The sequence below is a fragment of the Leptonychotes weddellii genome, chromosome 10, assembly GCF_054177405.1.
Source record: "Leptonychotes weddellii isolate Sample4059 chromosome 10, ASM5417740v2, whole genome shotgun sequence".
NCBI classification, from domain to species: domain Eukaryota; kingdom Metazoa; phylum Chordata; class Mammalia; order Carnivora; family Phocidae; genus Leptonychotes; species Leptonychotes weddellii.
The window spans coordinates 87622913-87643471 of record NC_138378.1 but is presented as its reverse complement, the minus strand read 5'-3'; the positions used below and the strand labels follow the sequence as shown (position 1 = coordinate 87643471).

Below are 20559 nucleotides of genomic sequence, written 5' to 3'. Positions count from 1 at the left end.
GTGCAGTTTGAAAAAGACATATTAATAATTTAATACTTGGATAAAAGATAATTTAAATTAAAACCACAGAAAATAAAGCCAAATGACTCTTTGTGGCAGGCAAAGTACAGAGTAATGATATATAATTATAATCACCAACTTTATATGCATTACCTTATTATCTCTTCAACAATCTTCAACAACATACTATTAACCTCATTTTACAGATTAAAGAGAAACAACCATTGATTAGAAAGTTAACGGCAGCAGACCGAGGTCACAGAACTAGTAAGAGTTCTTAACCACTACTCCACTATTTTTCCCAATGTGGAGGATGATGAAGGGCATTCCTGGCTAGTTGATGACATTTATGTTCATTTAAGGGGACTAAGTATTACAAAGGCTGACAAAACCCAGTTCTCGAGTATATTACTTCATTTCTTCCTTTCACACTAAGGACTAATTTCTGCAGTAAGTACTTTTCTAAGGAATAACAAATACAATAAAACCACTATTGGGAGTGATGAAGGAATGGTGAACTCATATGTTTAACCCAGAACTGCCATATACACCATCCAAGCATTATTCATTTTGAAGAATTAATTTTTGAATTAGAAAGAAAAAAAGAATTAATTTCTGAAGAAAAATTAGATTGAATATAAAATCTACAATCATAGTCTCTTTAGACTACAAGAGACCTTAGGTGCCATCCAGGTTAATACGTGGCAAAAACCACACACAAAGTTACAGGGGAGAAGAGACTAGAACTCAAGCTATTGCTAAGAGCCCTGTGTCCTAGGGCACTACACTAACTGAACAAAACCACAGCCCTGGGCTGAGAAGGCACCTTGGGTTTCTGACATGTTTTGGTGTCATCACTCTGACCAGCAACTTCTACAGTACAGTTATACTCAGAAATAAGGAAACGTTATTTAAGAGTTATGGTTTTAAAATGCCAGGAATTAGATTTTTTTCTACTCCTTGCTTATAATTTAAATTGAAAGATTCAAACCCAAATCCCCATATCTGTGTAATAATTTTGTAGTTTGCAAGCCAACCTGGGTTCTTGTGGATCTCTGACTTACAGCTAATTTGCTGTCTTGCCTATTACCACTAGTATCCTCTGAACATTATTCTATTGGAAAGCAACCACTGTGAAAATGCTTGAAGCTTTTTAGACACTCTCTAGGTTCAGAAATGGGAGGGAATAAAACTGTGCTGCAGAAAGTATTTTCAGTTCTTATACATTAATATAAATTAACCCACCCAGCTTTTTTGTTTTCCCTCTTAATATTACATTTTGATGAAGCAGGACATTCCATATATAGAATATTTTGGGGGGTCCTGAGTGGGGCCTAGGCATGATTGGAGAATTTGATCAGATCCTTTATAACATGAAGGTTTCAGGGCCCAATAAAAGGGATGTAGAAAGGAAGGCAAAAAACCCCACCCAGCTTATTTTATCTAGGGCCAGATGACGACCTGGAAATAATCAGTATGACAAGAGGGAAGAAATTTTCCAATGGTCCAAAATTCACAAAATTCAGAACTATTAACTGAGTAACTCAGTTCAGCTACTTATGGATTACATGAGCTTCTATTTACTAGTGTAGCAAATGAACTACCACAGTATTGTTCCGAAGGAGGAATGAGCTGAGAGTTCCAGTCAACCTTTTTACCTTAAATTTAGGATTGTTTATAAGATAGGAAATAATCCTTTCAACCTTTCAACTAGTGAAAGTCTTACCAATTAAGTATTTTATTTTTATGGAGAAACAAATTTTGATCTTTAAAGAATCATTTAACTTCCAAATAGTAGAAGGGAATTAGAATTTGAATAGTTATCAAAACTCAAAGGTGGTTTTGCAAAACTCTAGTCTTCAGCTGCTTTCTAATTATCAGCTACTCTGTTTCCAAGAATAAAGACGTGAGTGAAAAAGCCCACACACATGCTGAATGACGTGCTGTGGGAGAGGACAGAGCAGTAATAATTTGTCAGAGGCCCTCTCAGAGGCTGTGGTCCCAGGCCAGAGTAAGTGCTAGGGTTCCGTCTGATACGGACCCCAATCGTACACACTTACAGAGAAAGACATAGAGTTAAAAAAGTATATGTGGGGTTAATATTCTATCATAAAGACTAAGCCACCTAAAGAATCCAATCCAAAGCAGGCGGAAGAGCCCTTCAGCCCCTGATCTGAGCCATGCCACGAAGTCCCTGCTGAAGGCGACTGCTGCCGTAACACTCTAGACTTAAAGAGGGCCTCCCCACAGGCTATTACACATGGGCTGTGTCACAGGGCTTCTGGTGATCATTAGATATGCCAGACATGTAGAAGACCTGAGATGAACTCATCCTACAGTGAGGAGTTTTGCCATTGTGACTGATACTTTGTTTTATGAATTCATTTACCTTAAGAGATGCCTGCCAAGCTGGTACTTAAGCACAGTACTGTAAAAGCTACTGGTAAACGGGAGGAAGATACATCAATGAACAGGCTCACTGAATTCTTCATTTTCATTTGCTCCCACTCCTTTTTCAATCAAGTAACAGTGTGAAGACTCACCTTCCTCCTCAGCCACAGGCCAGAATGAAGTCGAAGAAACCTATAGACAACAGCTTTCACAGTCTTTCTTTTCCCTTTCCGTGAACTGAAGTACGTTACAGTTCTGACTGGTAGCTTCAGGACATTTGGAAGCAAGGGGGCCGCTCTAAAATATATTAAAAAAATTTTAACTCAGCAATAAGACTCATTAGAGGATAAAATCCATTTTTGTACTTAGAAATTTTGGACATAGAAATGAGTGAAGGAGTTCTACTGGAATAGAGCTAACTTTATTTTTATTTTTTTTAAAGATTTTATTTATTTATTTGACAGAGAGAGGCACAGTGAGAGAGGGAACAAAAGCAGGGGGAGTGGGAGAGGGAGAAGCAGGCTTCCCGCCGAGCAGGGAGCCTGATGCGGGGCTTGATCCCAGGACGCCGAGATCATGACTTGAGCCGAAGGCAGATGCTTAACGACTGAGCCACTCAGTAGCCCTTAGAGCCAACTTTAATATACATTGTTACTTTAAATGATCCATGACACTAAGCATAAATAAGAATAGCCACTATTGGGAGCCTGGGTGGCTCAGTCATTAAGCGTCTGCCTTCGGCTCAGGTCATGATCCCAGGGTCCTGCGATCGAGTCCCACATCGGGCTCCCTGCTTGGCAGGAAGCCTGCTTCTCCCTCTCCCACTACCCCTGCTTGTGTTCCTGTTCTCGCTGTGTTTCTCTCTGTCAAATAAATAAATAAAATCTTAAAAAAAAAAAAAAAAGAATAGCCACTATCACCAACTTGTAAGCCTTCCATCAACTATAGCCCTCAATCCCTATGAGAGAATTTATCCCTTATATTTTAATCACCTGATTTCTTACCTGCCCGCTAGATTATCAAGTCTTTGAGGACTTCAGTTTATCTTTGTATCCCTTCTGCCAAGAACTGGGCACCCAGGAGTCCTTAACTAAATATATGTTGACTAAATGAACACCAGCCTTGCATGCTGAGCATCTTGTTCACCCTCCGCTTTGGCTGACAGCTTCCCTCCAGGAAACCACATCTAGAACATCAGAAGTGTGCTCTGTTTGGTAGTCCCTGCTGCTGGCACGTAGGCATACAGGGATATCAATCATATTCTACCACTCTAGCAGGCAAAGTCTACATGATAAACTGCAGGTAGGCAAAGAGTACCATCTGCTTCTAAGATGTCTTTGCGGGCAGGAATATTTTACAATTTTTGTCTAAGCATCCCGTTTACTGAAATATACTCTACCTGTTGAGGATTGCTGTAGTATGCCCACATGTCAGGTTTCTGACACATGTGCTAAGTCCGGGAGCAGAGGAAACAATTGGTGTCTGAAGAGAACTAAAATGTCGGGTGGACACTGCAGAGCTGAGACAGGCATTCTTGACACAGTTTCGATAGGCTGAAGACACCAAAATGTTCAGGGGCTGTAAGACTCCTGTAAAGAGAGAGAAGCATACTTGTTTAATACGATACTCTAAAATATGCATCCAGATATTTAAAATCAACGTATCAAAACAAGGTGAGCATCAGACTCACCTGTGGAGCTTTTTACCAACTTTACTGAGGTATAACTTACATACCACAAAATTACCTGTATGTGTAATTCAATGCTTTTCAATAAATTTACAAAGTTGTGCAACCATCACCACAATCCACTCTGATGTGTCCTAGTTCTGTGTTCAACAGTAGGGAACAAAAATGATTGTAACATTAAGTCCAGATCTTATCCTCTGATGAGCCAGGGCCCCCCAGCATGTAGTGCAATGGCAAGGCAGAGACGAGAAAGCTTGGCCATTCCCTGGAGAGGCAAGAGAGTGGCAAGAGGAGTCCTAAAGAAAACAAAAGAGGTACGTGAGCTCTCCTCTAGGAAATGAACAGGCCTCAGGAGGAGGAGGTTGAGAGTCCAGGTAGGATGAACAGCATTCACAAAGGCAAGGGGGGCTGCAACAAATACGTGCCCGAGGTGGGGACTGGACCTTCCAGAGGCTGAGCACTGCTTGCCTGACAATATGGAGATGCCTGGGCGCGGCTCAGAAGGCACCTTGTGGGGTTGGAGGTGGGGAGGGTCTAGATGCATCGACCCAATGCAGTCCTCTTTACCCATTCTTCACATTATTGCCAACGTAAGAGTCCAGGGCTACAAAGCAGAGTCACTCACAGGGCACTGACTCGACTCAGATTCTGGGTCTAGGGTGGGACTCAAGAATGTGCACACTGAAAAAGTGCCACAGGATGATGGAAATGCTCCCAAACTGGATTGCGGTGATGGCTGCACGACCCATTAAATTTACTAAAAACCATCAAATTGTACACATAAAGCAGGTAATTTTATGGTCTGTAAATTATACCTCAATAGTTGCTTTAAAAAAAAAAAGTCCCACAGATGAGACTGCAGCGCAGCCAGGGCTTAGAACCACTGCCTTACTCTCCGTTGCACTGGTTTCACGTAACAAATGAGGGGCAGGGTAGTGTGGGACTGGAGTGTTGGTGTTTGAGTTAGACTGCGTTCATCTTCTAGCTCTACTACTCACTAGCTGTGTGACCATGGGCAAGTTACTTAACCCTTCTATGCCCCAGTTTCCCCAAATTTAAATAAGGTTAGTCATGGGGAGGTGACAAGAATTAAATGAGAGAAAACATGAAAAGTGCTAGGAAGAGCACTTGGCACAGAGAAATCATTTAATGACTGCTAATAGCAGATAGTAAAGAGCAGAGAAATGCCTGGCAAAAATGCTATAATGTTAACAGATGGCAGGAGAAAGATTGAATACTTAAAAGCCATATTGTGCTTTTCTGTTCTCCATTGAAAATAACAATTTTCAAACTAAAAAGGGTAGTATAAACATTAATGAGTGAGCTGAAATCCAAGATTCAGGAGACTGTTGAGAGCCCCTCTGGGAACTTGGAAGTGAAATTCTCTACTGCAAGGCATTCAAGTTTCCAGGTATAAATAACTTATATTTCAAAGAACTGTAAATATTTGCAGACGTGAGTACAAACTAAGGTAATCTTTGAAAGATTAAGTGAATTGAAGAGGAGGACTGTAAACAAGAAAATGTCCCAATTTTCACAAGGTCATCAGAACTTGGTGTCTTGGGGTGCCTGGGTGGCTCAGTTGGTTGAGCGTCTGCCTTTGGCTCAGGTCATGATCCCAGGGTCCTGGGATGGAGCCCTGGGCGGACTCCCTGCTCAGCAGGAAGCCTGCTTCTCCCTCTCCCGCTCCCCTGCTCGTGCTCTTTGTCAAATAGATAAATAAAATCTTTATTAAAAAAAAGGGGGGGCACCTGGGTGGCTCAGTCGTTAAGCGTCTGCCTCCGGCTCAGGTCATGATCCCAGGGTCCTGGGATCGAGCCCCGCATCAGGCTCCCTGCTCAGCGGGAAGCCTGCTTCTCCCTCTCCTACTCCCCCTGCTTGTGTTCCCTCTCTCGCGGTCTATAAATAAATAATATCTTGAAAAAAAAAAAAAAAAAGAACTTGGTGTCTTGGTTAAAACAAAACAAACAAAAACTCTCAGAAATACTGAGAAACCTTCCCTGAAGGAAGTGAGCAGCTAAGAGTCTAGAACATATAAATGGGTAAATTACAGACTCATTTGTAGGAAAAAAAATAGTTAGAATGGATAAACAAACAGGAAGTGCACACACACAAAAATCTACATTGTCAACTGGGAGTGAACTGTTCCTTAAAAAGAACTTCAATTCATTTTTTGATGTAGTCACTAGCCTGGGAAATCATGGGAATGTCTAGACACAGTGTAGCCTGATTTTAGGAAGGCATGTGACAAGGTTTCTTTATATTCTGAAGAAATAAATGTGGGCAGGATAATAGTACAATTACGTAAATTCCAAGCTGACTAGAAACTATCCCCAAATTAGTTGATTGCTGTTCTGATCAAAGTCTTTTCCTGGCTCCCTAACTGATTATATTTTCCTCAATTTTTATGAAGGCCCTGAAGCTGCATAAAGCATGTTTGTCAAATCTGCATAAAAGCAAAGTCCAAAGACTATCTGGACTCAAAGTGATCTTGGTAGAATGGATCAAAATTAACAAGACAAAATCCAGGATAAATACGCTGAGGTTAGAAAAAATGAAGGAAAGGTAAATCCTGCTTGATAGCAGTTCCTGGGAAAATGACTTGGGGGGCCTTATCCACCATACCCTCAGCTGGACCAACCCATGATTTAGCTTGTAAAAACCGAACTCAGAATGTGTTGACAAAAGGGTAGCACACAAATCAAGGGCAGTAATTAACTGTTCCTTCAGTCTTCTGCCCTATTTGGGCATTTTAATACATACTGGCATTCTCTAAACTCATTCTTATATGGAGAACGCAGATATTTTAACAAAGAAAGTGACACAAAACCAGAGTTTTGAAGGAATAAGAAGAGGCAGAGGGAAAAGGGAGTGTACCGGTGAAGAGTGAAAAAAATGGTATAGTAGGTTTGGGGAATTACAAATAGCTCCATGTGGCAGGAATCAAAACAATGAGGAGTGCGGAGAGAAGCGAGTATGACTGTCTAAAGTAGTGGTCTTCAAACTTCTTTGATCCCATACCCTCTAAAAGTATTCTGAAAAATTCTGTATGAGGCTCAATTCCACGACCCTGAGATCATGACCTGAGCTAAAATCAAGAATCGGCTGCTTAACCAACTGAGCCACCCATGCACCCCTATTTTTTTATTTTTGTTTTTTTAAAGATTTATTTATTTGACAGAGAGAGAGGGCACAAGCAGGGGGAGCGGGAGAGAGAGAAGCAGGCTTCCCGCTGAGCAGGGAGCCCGATGTGGGGCTCAATCCCAGGGCCCTGGGATCATGACCTGAGCTGAAGGCAGACGCTTAACGACTGAGCCACCCAGGCACCCCGCGCCCCTATTTTTTTTAAAACACTTATTTATCTTAGGGAGAAGGAAAGAATCTCAAGCAGACTCCCCACTGAGCGTGGAGCCCCACTCAGGGCTCAATCCCATGACCCTGAGACCATGACCTGAGCTGAATTCGAGTCTGACGCTTAACGGACTGAGCCACCCAGGTGCCCGTGGGGTGACTTTAAAAAAGCACATCACGGGCGCCTGGGTGGCTCAGTTGGTTAAGCGACTGCCTTCGGCTCAGGTCATGGTCCCGGGGTCCTGGGATCGAGTCCCGCATCGGGCTCCCTGCTCTGCAGGAAGCCTGCTTCTCCCTCTCCCACTCCCCCTGCTTGTGTTCCCTCTCTCGCTGTGTCTCTCTCTGTCAAATAAATAAATAAAATCTTTTAAAAAAAATAATAAATAAAAAAATAAAAAAGCACATCACTTTCACAGTATCAGGCAATGCTGAATATATACATATTCTGATTCAGCAATTTCACGGCCAGTTTTATAAGTATACACACAAGCACATCATAGAGAAACTCTTGCACTCATGTGCCAGGACACAAAGAAAATCAGCTTTGGACCTAATCGCCCCAAACTGAAAACAATCAAATGCCCACCAATCCCAAAATGGAGAACTGTGGGGTGGTCGAATAAGAGACTATTACATAGGAACAAGAAAGCACTACAGCTACACCCAAAATGAACGAATTTCACAAAGTAAAAGGCACGAGAGTACATACCGTGTGATTCCAAAGTACAAAAACAGGCAAAATTAAACAATATATTACTTAGAGATGCCTATATAAATGTTAAAACTATTACAGAAAAAAAGACAAGGTAACAATGAAATGAGGCTACTGTTTATATTTAGCAGAAAGAGAGAATTCTGATTAGGAGAAGCACAGCGAGATAGAGAAGAGGTTCCTAGCAGTGTTCTGTGTCCTGCCTTCGGTGTTACAGGGGCGTTTGCTTTAGAGTTATTTGTTAAGCCATTCATGTATGTTACATACATTTTTCTTTATAAGTTATTTTCACGATTAAAAAATACCCCCACATTGGGGCGCCTGGGTGGCTCAGTTGGTTGAGCAGCTGCCTTTGGCTCAGGTCATGATCCTGGGGTCCCGGGATCGAGTCCCGCATCGGGCTCCCTGCTCGGCGGGGAGTCTGCTTCTCCCTCTGACCCTCCTTCCTCTCATGCTCTCTGTCTCTCATTCTCTCTCTCTCAAATGAATAAATAAAATCTTTAAAAAAAAAAAATACCCCCACATAAACATGCTCTTCTGTAACAGCTGGGAAATTTACATTGTAGCTTTTTTCTTTATTCCTATTCTTCCTCCACAGAATTTTATCCTAATTTATTTTGTGTATAAGTAATTTACTAATAATTTTATCCTATTTAAATAATATTTTTGCAAAAGTCCTTAGAGCGAAGGCAACTTAATTTAATTGCCCTCACTCCTGTCATCTCTCTCAGTTGAGAAATCCTTATGACTGCCCCCGTACCGGGGACGGAGTAAGCAAAAAACCCGCCACATTCCAGCACATCGTGTGAATCTCATACACACAAGCTTGCTGGGTGCCAGGCACTACGCAGGGCGCTTGACAGGCACGAGCTCATTTAGTCCTCAGGTAGCTGGTGTCATCCCCATTTTAGAGCTGTAGAATCTGAGGTTCAGAGAAATTACTTTTTCAAGGCTAAAGGTCATGAGTGGCGAGTTCTAGCCTCTAAATGAGAAGGTTAGCAGGGACTTTTCTCTTCTCCTTCGCCCCCCTCTGCCCCAGTTCTGGTCTGTTTTTTAGCTAAGGCGGAATGGCCGGGAGCCGGTAAGGAAGCGGACACCGGGGGACACCCAGGTCCGCCAGGGTCCAAGAGTGTCGGGAATCTCCGATGCGACCGGCCGAACACAGGCAGTCCCGGAGAAAGTTCGGGACAATCCTCTGGCCTTTTTTTCCCCGTTAACCTCCACGCTAAACGCCTACTCCATCCTGCACCAGTCCCGCCTTCTGTGAAGGGATAAATCGAGCGCCTCGCTTTCCACTGACCTGATGCTGCTCTCACGGCACGAGCAAAGGCAGCGACCGCCATCTTGCCACCCCGCCCTACGGCAGCCGCATTGGGTCTAAAAGCTCCAGGGCAAAAGGGAATTAAGAAAAAGAAATTTGGGTGGAGTTGAAGAAGGAGAAAAAAAAATGCATAAAGGAACGGTCAAGGCAACCTTTACTGAATGTCTTCTATATGCCAGGTTATTCTTCACCGCTGCAAAACAAGTGCCTATGAAGAGTGTCTGGCATATAGTAGGCTCTTAAATTTTTAATGAGCATTTGATTGACAAATCTATTTAAAGTACACAATTTGAAACACAATTTCTTTTTGCTCATTTTATTAAATTTGAGGAAATAACTTATTTTCCTTCCAAAGCTGGTAGCTGATAGGCTAAGTGATTGGGAAATAGCAATGTTACTAAATTTTTTAAAAAATAGAATGACAGCCATAATTAAATGAATGTAAATATCCTAAGGCTATCACACACATATTTTTTTCTAATCATTAACACTGACTGTCATTTGGTAGAATAGCATCTCAATCCTTCCTAAACAATTCTATGTTCCTTATTTTATTCTTGATGATTAGTGATCATACATTTTTCCTAATGTTCATTCAAACAGAAAACAACAAATCTCTCACCCATCCTTGTTGGCTAAGATATTCCATGCATATACAATAAATGACACCATATACTGGTTGAAATGGGACACCATACACTGCTTGAAATGGGTAAGGATCAAGACTGGTCTCGAGCAGTTCACATTTAATAAGGAAACAAGCATAGAACATAAATACAAGGCAGATAAATAATTCATAGGAGTAGTTCAAAGTTAAGGAGAAAAGGCTTTCTGACTGAGATGATCAGGAAGGAGGCGGTAGAATATAATAAGAATCTTAAAGAATGGGGAGGATTTTAACAAGGGCAAGGTCATTGGCAGTAAGAACATGAAGAGCTAAGGGGCGCCCGGGTGGCTCAGTCGTTAAGCGTCTGCCTTCGGCTCAGGTCATGATCCCAGGGTCCTGGGATTGAGCCCCACATCAGGCTCCCTGCTCAGCAGGAGGCCTGCTTCTCCCTCTCCCACTCCCCCTGCTTGTGTTCCCTCTCTCGGTGTGTTTCTCTCTGTCAAATAAATAAATAAAATCTTAAAAAAAAAAAAAAAAAGAACATGAAGAACTAAGATGAGAAGAGAGGGAGCCAGGACAGAAAGATACAGGATTTATTTACAGCAGTGGTTCTCAAACCTTTTTTGGTCTTAGAACCTCTTTACATACTTAAAAACTGAGGACTCCAAAGAGCTTTTAATTATATTTCCAATTCCTGCTGTAACAAATTACCCCAAACTTAGTGGCTTAACACAACACAAATTATCTTACAGTTCTATAGGTCGTAAGTCTAAAATGGGTTTCACAAGGCTAAAATCAAAATATCCAGGGCTGTGTTCCTTCTGGAGGCTCTAGGGGAGAATCTGTTTCCTTGCCTTTTCTGCGTTCCTTGGCTTGTGCTGCCATCCATCTTCAAAGCCAGTAATCACATCCCTCTGACTTCTGCTTCCATTGTCACATATCCTTTTCTGACTCTGAGTCTCCTGTCCCCATCTTTAACTCATAAGGACCCTTGTTATGACATTGGGCCTATGCAGATAATCCAGGATAGTCTCCCCATCTCAAGAGTCTTAATCACATCTGCAAAGTTCCTTTATCATGTAAGTTAACATTCATAGGGTCCAGGGATTAGGAAAATGTGTATATGTTTGGGAATAATTATTCTGCCTACCGTACTAATTGATTTTAAAACAATTATTTTTATAAAATATACTCATGAAAAATAACTATTCCAAGATTAAAAAAATTAGTGAGAAGAGTGTCATTTTATTAACCTTTTTTGCAAATCTCTTTAAGGTCTGGTTTAACAGAAAGCTGGATTCTTAATCCAGCTGGACTGAATTTGCTTATGCATTCAATCTGTTGTGATATCACTTGTCACCTAGCTTCTGGAAAAACACTACCGTAAAATTATGAGATAATGAGTGAAAACAGCAAATAGTATCTTAATATTATGAAGGTAGTTTTGATTCTATGGATCTTCTGAAAAGGTCTCAGACTCCCCCAGGGATCCCAGTTCACACTCTGAGAACCGAGAATGTTAAATCCTTTAGTTCTTCTGGGTTTTAGGGTATGTAAGTGGGTGATGAACTCTGACTACTATCATTGCTTTCTTAATCTCCCACCTAAGGTGGCCAAATTGAGCCTTAAAACATTCCCATATGCTGGAAAAGTACTGAGACATTTCATAAATGCTCTTTGAATTGGCAGTGGGAGTCACTGCACATTTTTGGAAGAGGATTGATTTAAATTTGTGTGTTACTTTAGGGGAGTCCATTTGAAAGCAAAAAAGATTCATAAATTGTATGTGGAGGATGAAGATTAAGGATTTGGTTAAACGGGACATTAGGAAACAACAGAAATTAATTTTGGAGTTTTGAGATCTGGAAGCTGGAGAAGTTGGTAATGATGTTCAGGCCCAAGATGTGGCTGGGCCACACATGGTTGGAGCAGACTGAAATTGCTTATTGGTATTGAGAGGCTTATGGCCAAGATGTTAGAAATGTCATTACACTGGCATCACCCAGGATAACAGCAGTAGGCAGGGGTGGGGGGGGGAGACTTCAATTTAATTGCTAAAGTTACTTTTAAAAATGGGAGACTGCTCTGGAGGCTGTTAGGTGATGGTGATATGAAACAGAGGGTAATGTAATTATTAAAGCACACTGAAAAGCACTGAACATATACAAACATAAGTATTTGATTTTAGTTAATTTTCAAATCCATTTCTCCATTTTACAAGTGGGATTAGTACTGTAATACCACCATACTGTAAAAAACTGTAACTCTAGTAACACCATACTGTAATAAATCACCTAGTTAAGACCTGAAAATACTTTGCAAACACAATAGATATACACGTTATTTAGTTTCTTTGATGTTGTGATGGTGATAAAATCATTATAGTACTAACAGTATTGAACACTGTGTTCAATATTTAACATGCTAAACCTTGGTTACAGACTCAGTGGAATACTTTGAACAGTTCTTCTGCACTGACCTCCTTAACTTCCAACCCATCCCACAGACTGCAGCCAAAATTATCTTTGTAAAATGAAAACGTGGTGGGAAAATCAGTGTGGTTTAATCTATAAGGAGTGGAAGCGGTGGAACCTGAAGAATCTGGGTTTCTATTTCTGCTCTGCCATTTATTAGATACGTGTACAACACACTCCGCTCAAAGGTCTCTCCAGTGTCCGTTCACCCAGTCTCCCGTAATCAGGATGACTCCCTGAAGGCTGTCAAATGAAACAAACACGCAAACCAAGACACCATTGTTTACGTAACTTTCGCCAAGTTGACTACTTTCTACGAAATATCCAACTGACATAGGCGGTTGAGATGGTCTTTTGCTTGAATTCTTCGAAGAATAACATCTGCTTTCTGCGCTGATCAAAGCCCGAGTTTCACACTCCCCCGCACCCTCCCAGTTCACCTACTAACCCCTTCTTGGGGCTACAGACCGGAACTCCGAGAGCGACCGGAAGGAGAAATCGCCTTTTCCGCCGAGGGAGAGCCCACCCCCTCCGAGCCGCCTGGGCGGGGTCGAAAAAGGGGGCTGCGCGTGCGCAGCGGCGTTGGTTGCCCTTCCGGTACGACCGGCGCGGAGAAGCTGCCCGGACGCAGGCACGCGTTCACGCACGCTTTTCACTACTAGCACCGCCGCGGCAGCTCCCGCGTATACCGGCGGTGTCGTCCCCCCGGCCAAAATGCTGCGGGCCTGTCAGTTATCGGGTGTGACCGCCGCCGCCCAGGTGAGCGCGGGGGCGCCGGCAGAGAGCGCGTGGTGAGGCTGACTCCGGGCGACCAACGGAAAACGGGAGAGGCTTTCGCTCTGTCTAGGCCCCGGGACAGAGGCGTGTTTCAGGGCCGCCTTTATCGCGAGAATCCTGGGCCGACCTTTGAAGCAGTTAATTGGAGAGTTTGCCCAAGAGGGATGACTTAAGGGTTATTGCTGAAGTGGGATGGGGTGTGGAAAGAAGGTGGCGGGGAGGCGGGCGCAGGACGGTCGGCACGGCTTCGGGGACGTGTCATCCAATCAGCCCCGCGCTGTCCTGGTCAGGGACCAATCGTGGCTGCTGCCGCTCGGGTCGCCGGTTGCGCTCGTGATAGGTTTCGCGCAGCCAGTGGTTGAAGGTCGAGGGGAGAACTACAGTTCCCAGCAGGAAAAGCCTAGCTTTGGCTTGTTGCATCTTTAATAAGGAGGTGATTGGACTGTTAGAGTCCGCATTTTAGGGGTCAAGGCTGTAATTATTCGGGAGGGACCTTTTTTTGTAGCTGAGAGCGCCTCTGAGCTATTCTTACTCTAAACAAAAGTGGGAGATTGTAGTTTATGGAGTAAAGACTCTGAGGAAGGACAGGAGTCATGACCTTGTGCTCTTTTCTGAGATTAGCTTGGGGATCTATCTCTCCAGGTGCTGGGACAACTGTGGCAGACATCCAAGAAGTCTAGACACCCAGTGACTTTTATTTCTGCACGATTATCAAAGTAATTTTCTAAAATTGGAAATAAAATAAAACTATTTCCATTGCCTACAATTTTCAGAATATTGATATGTGGGAAAAATGTATTGTAAAACAGGTGCTGTGACTCAAGTAGTAATTGAACAAAATCCCTAGTCATAGTGAGTGAGAGATCATAAAAGTCAATTCTTTTTTCCTTCAAGTTTGCTTGTCCCCTCACTTGTTGCCAGGATAGAAGCAGCCTCTTCTATAGGCAAGTAGGGTCTGTATTAGTTCTTTATTGATGCATAAGAAATGTCGCAAATTTAGCAGCTTAAAACAACACCCACTTATTATCTTACACTTTCTGGTTATGAATGGTCTGGATTCTTTGCTCGGTGCCACACAAGGTTGCAGTCAAGGTGTTGACGGTGGTATGTTTCTCATCCGAAGCTCAGAGCCCTCTTCCAAGTTCACTGTGGCAGAATTCAGTCCCTTGCAGCTGAAGGACTGAGGTCCCTGTTTTCTTGCCTGCTCTCACCTAACTCTCTTAGAGGCTGCTTGAAGCGTCTTGCTCAGAGGCATTTCAGTAACATGGGTGTTTGCTTTCTTGCAGGCTACCAGGAGTTTGTCTCTGTGACTTCAGAAGTCTCTCTTAACTTTCCTGTTTCTGATCTGTAGACCAGTGTGTAAAGGGTTTTAAGATTGGGCCGGGCCCACCTGGAAAACCTCCCTTTGATTAACTGAAAGTCAACTGATGAGTTACCTGAATTACACCTGCAAAATCCCTTTTGCCTTGCAGCCCTAATCATGGGCTTAATAGGGGGTGGAGATTGTGGGGGCCATCTTCGAATCCCTCCTAATATAGTACCCAAGTGGGACTAGAAGAATGGAGGAAGTAGAGCTGCCTTTCAGGGCAGAACTGTTGGTTTGTCTTTGGGGAGCCCTCATTTTATGGCACACTCTTGTTCTGCCGTCATGTTATGTCATGGTTGTCACTGATGTATCTCCTTGTCTGCCATAACGTCCAAAATTACTTTTTCCTTGTCTTTATTAAAATACTTTGTACTTACTGGGATCCCAATTAGGAAGTTTAAGAAAAAAGATTAAAGCTTAATACTAAAATATGAACCCTTTTGTAACTTGCATCCACATTTTCTTATGGTCTCGAAATTGCGTTCTTGAAAAATTCATTGGTTTATTCTCCTCCTCAGTCATTCTTTAGCATTGGGTATTGTTGCTTTGTGAAACACTTTTTGCCATTTTGGCTTTTCTTACGTAGTATCTAGGGGCCTGTTTTACCCTTCATCTCTCTTCTTTCTCCTTTGTTGAATCTGCTTCTTGTACCTCCAAATATATCCCCAAGGTCCTCTCTTCCCATCTCTCCCTTTTTATTTTAATTAAGACTTTTTTTTTTTAGAGCAGTTCTAGCTTTGCAGCAAAATTGAGGGGAAGGTACAGAGTTGTCCCATATATCTCCTGCCCCCATGCATAGCTTCCCCCATTACCAATATCCCCCATCAGAGTGGTACATTTATTACAAGTGATAAACTTAAATGGGCATATCATAGTCACCCAAAGCCCATAGTTTACACTGGTGTTCACTTTTTGCCTTTCCAAAAGTCATATAGATGGAATCTTACAGTGTGTAGCCTGCCTTTCACTTGGTAACGTGCATTTAACTTTCTTCTGTGTCTCTTCATGGCTTGATAGCTCTTTTTTTTTTTTTTTTTAAAGCATTTAATAGTATTCCATTGTCTGGATGTACCAGTTTATCCGTTCACCTACTGAAGGATATCTTGGTTGCTTCCAAGTTTTAGCAATTATGAATAAAGCTGTTCTAAACATTCATCTGCAGGGTTTTGTGTTTACCTAAGTTTCCAGCTCTTTTGGGTAAATACCAAGGTGCATGATTGCTGTATTACATGTTTAGTTTTGTAAGAAACTGCCAAACTGTCTTTCAAAGTGGCTACCATTTTGCATTCCCAGCAGTGATGAATGGGAGTTCTTGTTGTTCCACATCCTCATCAGCATTTGGTGTTGTCAGTGTTAGGGACTTTGGCAATTCTAATAGATGTGTAGTGATATTGGATTGTTGTCCCATCTCTTTATATACTATTACTTGGGATTATATCAGTTCTCAGAACTTTAGTCCCTAAGCAGATGACTCTTTAGCTTCTCTTTTGAGCTTTGTACTCAAATCTTTTCCTTGTTTGATTTTGTCAACTTTATCCAGAACATTCTATTTGTCAAAATTCTTTCCACTCCATCGAACTTCATCTTCTTTAATGTTTTCCTGCTTTTACTATTGCCCTCTTAGAGTCAGTTCTTTATATAGTAGTTAATAAAGTCTTTTATAAAAGCATATAGATCGCATCATGCCCTTCATTGACATCCCATCACATTGAAGATAAAATACAAACTCTTGACCACACCCACCAGGCTCTTCATGATGTGCTCTTTGCCTGTTTCATTTTCTAGTCTGCCTCATTCTGTTTTGGTATCTGTAGCGCATGCCTCATTGCCTTGTCTTTCTATTTATTTTAATTTTATTTTAATCTCATTGCCTTTTCATTTGCTGTTTCTTTTGCCCTGAAGTCTTCCCACACATCTTTGCTTAGCTCACTTACTTCATTCTAATATATTCTCAAATATCACCTTCCCTTCAGAGAGGCCTCCCCTATGTAACGTAGACCTTTGACCAGGCTTTTCTTCTTTGCATCACTCTGAACTTACCCTTACCCTACTTTTACTTTGTAGCTCTTACCACTACCTGACATAATGTATATTTATTGTGGGTTTGCCACATTAAAATATAAGCTCCACAAAGGGACTGTGTCCATATTTTTTATTGCTCTATTTCTAGTACTGATCTTAGTAACTGACTCCCAATAGATGCTCAGTAAATGTGATGTGTTTGAATTAAAAAATAAATTATTTTCTATTAATTTTTCTTAATATCCATAAGTGGATGTGATCTCCCTGATAGCCCCATAGGTTTTATTTTATTTTATTTTATCTTACTTAATTTTTTAGAGAGGGAGGGAGGGAAGGGGGGGGCAGAAGGAGAGGGAGAGAAAATCTTAAGTAGGCTCCATGCCCAGCAGGAGCCCGATCTCACAACCCTGAGATCATGACCTGAACTGAAATCACAAGTCGGACGCTTACCCATTGAGCCGCTCAGGCGCCCCAAACCCCATAGGTTTTAGAACCTCTGATGGTGTATTAGAGTTCTCCAGAGTAACAGAACCAATAGGGTATGTAATAGATAAAAGGATTTATTGTATGGAATTGGCTTACGCAGTTGTGGAGGCTAGCAAGTCCAGTACCTGCAGTAGAGCTGGGGGGCTTGATACGCAGAGACCCAGGAGAACCTGTGGTGTGGTTTTAGTTTGAAGGCTGGTGACCTGGAGAGCTGATATGCTGTTCCAGAATGAAAGCAGTCCTCTGAATTCCCCCTTGTTTGGGGAGGCTCATCTTTTTGTTCTAGTCAGGCCTTTAACTGGTTGGATGAGGCTCACCCACATTGTTGACGGCAATCTGCTTTATTCACAGTTTACTGATTTAAATGTTAATCTCCAGAAACACCCTCCAAGTTGACATAAAATTAACTATCACAAATGGCATCTGCCTTATTCTTTGTCTTGACTCATCATCCTTAAATTCCTTACATATGGATATTCAACAGAAATGTTCTCTTTTGTGTCCTCTTTCTTTCCAGAAATGTGCTTCAGAACTCAAGTTCTTCCTCAGTTTATTTCCCAGACTTAACACCATTTGTCTTCTTAGTCCCAGAACTGCTTGCATCACCAGGCCCCACCTTTTTTGAGTTGGGCATTCAGTTTGGAGGGGTTGAGCTTTCAGCCCGGCCCTCTCCTAAGCTATAGATTTGGTAGTGGTCATCTGCATATGCAGAATCGTAACTGTTTATCACTTAAAAGAAGAGAAAGAAGCATTGTTCCTGAGGGTTCACGAAGTCAGTTTGTTTATGGCCAAAGCTAGTTTAGATTTGAGTTTGTGCGTGGAGATTTTTAGTTGTCACCTTCTGGATTTTTTTTTTTTTATTATGATTGTAAAACAGTATGTTATTCAGCAGTAATGCCTGCCAAGCATACATGGTAGAAAGTACTTTTTAGTATGTCATGCAGCTTGCTCTTTGCCTTTTTTTTTTTTTTAAGATTTTATTTGTCAGAGAGAGAGAGCACAAGCAGGGAGAGCGGCAGGCAGAACGAGAAGCAGACTCCCTGATGAGCAAGGAGCTTGATGTGGGACTCAATCCTAGGACCCTAGGACCATAACCTGAGCTGAAGGCAGACGCTTAACTGACTGACCCACCCAGGCGCCCCTTATTTCATTATTCTTATAAAATATTTTAAGTTAACTGTGGGAAAAGTTGTCATATACTGATCTGCATTTCAAATGTAGAGCTGGGCATTAACTTCTGGGTGTCTTTTGTTTGTGTGGGAGGAATCCTTATGACAAAACCCACCAAAACATCGGCAGTTATAGCTACTGGCAAAATCTAGAGGGGAAATCTGGAACCTCCAGATGGGGTTCATGTGAGGGGATTATTTATTATAGTCTCTTGTTTCCAGGTTGTAATGCTAGAATTTGATTTCTTTTTGTATGTTTACCTTCGTTTGGAGCGAAGGAATAGATAGATGGTTTGTGCAAGAACTTAATGTGGGAATTGTAGGTTTATCTTTTTTGTTTTTATTTTAATTTAATTTAATTTATTTATTTGAAAGATTTTATTGAGAGTGAGAGAGCGCAAGCAAAAGCATGAGTGGAGGGAGAGGCAGAGGCATAGGGAGAGGGGCAAGCAGATTCCCCGCCCAGTAGGGAGCCTGAGATGGGGCTCGATCCCGGGACCCAAGGATCATGACCTGAGCCGAAGGCAGTTGCTTAACTGACTGAGCCACCCAGGCACATCTCTCTCTCTCTTTTTTTAATCATGTTTCTGTAGGTTAGAAACAGTAATGCTAACCTTGTAACATTTGTTATAAGGTTATATGTCAAGGCAGATTGCTTTGAAACAATATAGTTTTTCCTACCTGATAGGTTATTAATAAAAAGGAATTCCAGAACTAAGAAGTGTGTTCAAGTAGGATATTTCGTTTATATAAATAAAGAGATTAGCTTGGTGCTTAAGAAAGAGAGCTCTAGAGGCCGACTTAGATTTAATGGTTTCTTAGATATGACTCCAAAAGAAATAAAAGATAAATTGGGTTTTATCAAAAATAAAAATTTTTGTTCATCAGAGAACACTGAAGTGAGTGAAAAGAATGGGAGAAAATATTTTCAAACCATATATCTGATAAGGATCTAGTATCCAGAATATGTAAAGAACTCCTACAGTTCAACAACAAAAAAGACAACTCTAATAAAACATGGGCAAAGGATTTGATAGACATTTATCCAAAGAAGATACGAAAAGATAATAAACATCCATTGGCATTAGGGAAATGGAAATCAGAATCACAATGAAATAGCCACTTCATACTCACTAGTAAGCCTATAATAAAACAAAGTAACAGGTGTTAGTGAGGCTGTGGAGAAAATGGAGCCCTTATACATTGCTGGTGGGAATGTAAAATGATGCAGAGTCAAACATAGAATTACCATATGACCCTGCACTTCCACGCCTCCCAAAATTGAAAACAGGTGTTCAAACAGAAACTTGCAGAGAAATATAACACTATTTACAGTAGCCAAAAGATGGAGACAACCCACATGTCCATCAGGTGATGTCTGGATAAACAAAATATGGTATATCCATAGATGAAATACTCCAGTCAGCCCCCAAAGGAAAGTACATGATACATATATGATACATGCTACAACATGGATGAAGCTTGAAAACATTATACCACGTTAAAGAAGCCAGGCTCAAAAGGCCACATATTGTATGATTCCATTTGTACCAAATAGCCGTAGAGCCAGAAAGTAGATAGTGTTTGCAGTGGCTGGGGAGAGGGGTGAATGGAGAGACTGCCTAGTTGGTACAGGGATTTCCTTTTGGAGTGATGCAAATGTTCTAGAACTAAATAGTGGTGGTTGTTGTATAGCACTGTGGATGTACTAATGTAACTGAATTGTACACGTTAAGACGGTTGAATTTGGGGCGCCTGTGTGGCTATCGGTTAAGCCTCTGCCTTCGGCTCAGGTCATGATCTTGGCATCCCTCGATGGAGCCCCACATCGGGCTCCCTGCTCAGTGGAGATCCTGCTTCTCCCTCTCCCTCTGCCTGCCGCTCCCCCTGCTTGTTCTCTCTTTCTCTATCTCTGTCAAATAAATAAAATATTAAAAAATTTGTATATATAAAGTGCTTGATTTTTATAAGTGAATTTTACTACAGATGGAAAAAAACTTGACACCAGGTATTTGCAGATGGGCTGAAGTAGAGAGACACAGTTATATTTATATATATATGTACATTATATATATATTTTATATATATATGTAAAATTAAAATAACAAAATGATATGTTTTAAATTTGAAGTGGAGTCTGTTGGCCACAGATGGGACAATTTTTTTGAAAAGTGTTTAAATTCATGAGTTCATAAA

At 41.5% G+C, this 20559-nt stretch overlaps 2 protein-coding genes across 5 annotated transcripts in view; one reads left to right on the top strand and one right to left on the bottom strand.

The window, feature by feature from the left end:
• The window catches only part of MRPL35 (mitochondrial ribosomal protein L35), a 471157-nt gene extending 461610 nt beyond the window's left edge, over nucleotides 1-9547 (bottom strand). The window contains exons 1-3 of the mRNA XM_081796750.1: nucleotides 9442-9547; nucleotides 3791-3980; nucleotides 2544-2688 (exon numbers count right to left, since the gene is read on the bottom strand). Coding sequence (XP_081652876.1) covers nucleotides 2544-2688; nucleotides 3791-3980; nucleotides 9442-9484 — 378 coding nt within the window. The 5' untranslated portion in view covers nucleotides 9485-9547. The remainder of the gene's footprint in view (nucleotides 1-2543; nucleotides 2689-3790; nucleotides 3981-9441) is intronic.
• A 3521-nt stretch (nucleotides 9548-13068) lies between these two features.
• The window catches only part of IMMT (inner membrane mitochondrial protein), a 40053-nt gene continuing 32562 nt past the window's right edge, over nucleotides 13069-20559 (top strand). For 2 of the 4 annotated variants that reach the window (XR_014138207.1, XM_031032970.2), the window contains exon 1: nucleotides 13119-13302. Coding sequence is in view for 2 of the 4 variants with exons in the window: in XM_031032970.2 (XP_030888830.1) it covers nucleotides 13258-13302 (45 nt within the window). In the remaining 2 variants the exon portion in view is untranslated. Of the gene's footprint in view, nucleotides 13303-20559 lie in introns of all 4 variants that reach the window. The other 2 variants (XM_081796741.1, XR_014138208.1) reach the window with 2 other exon arrangements.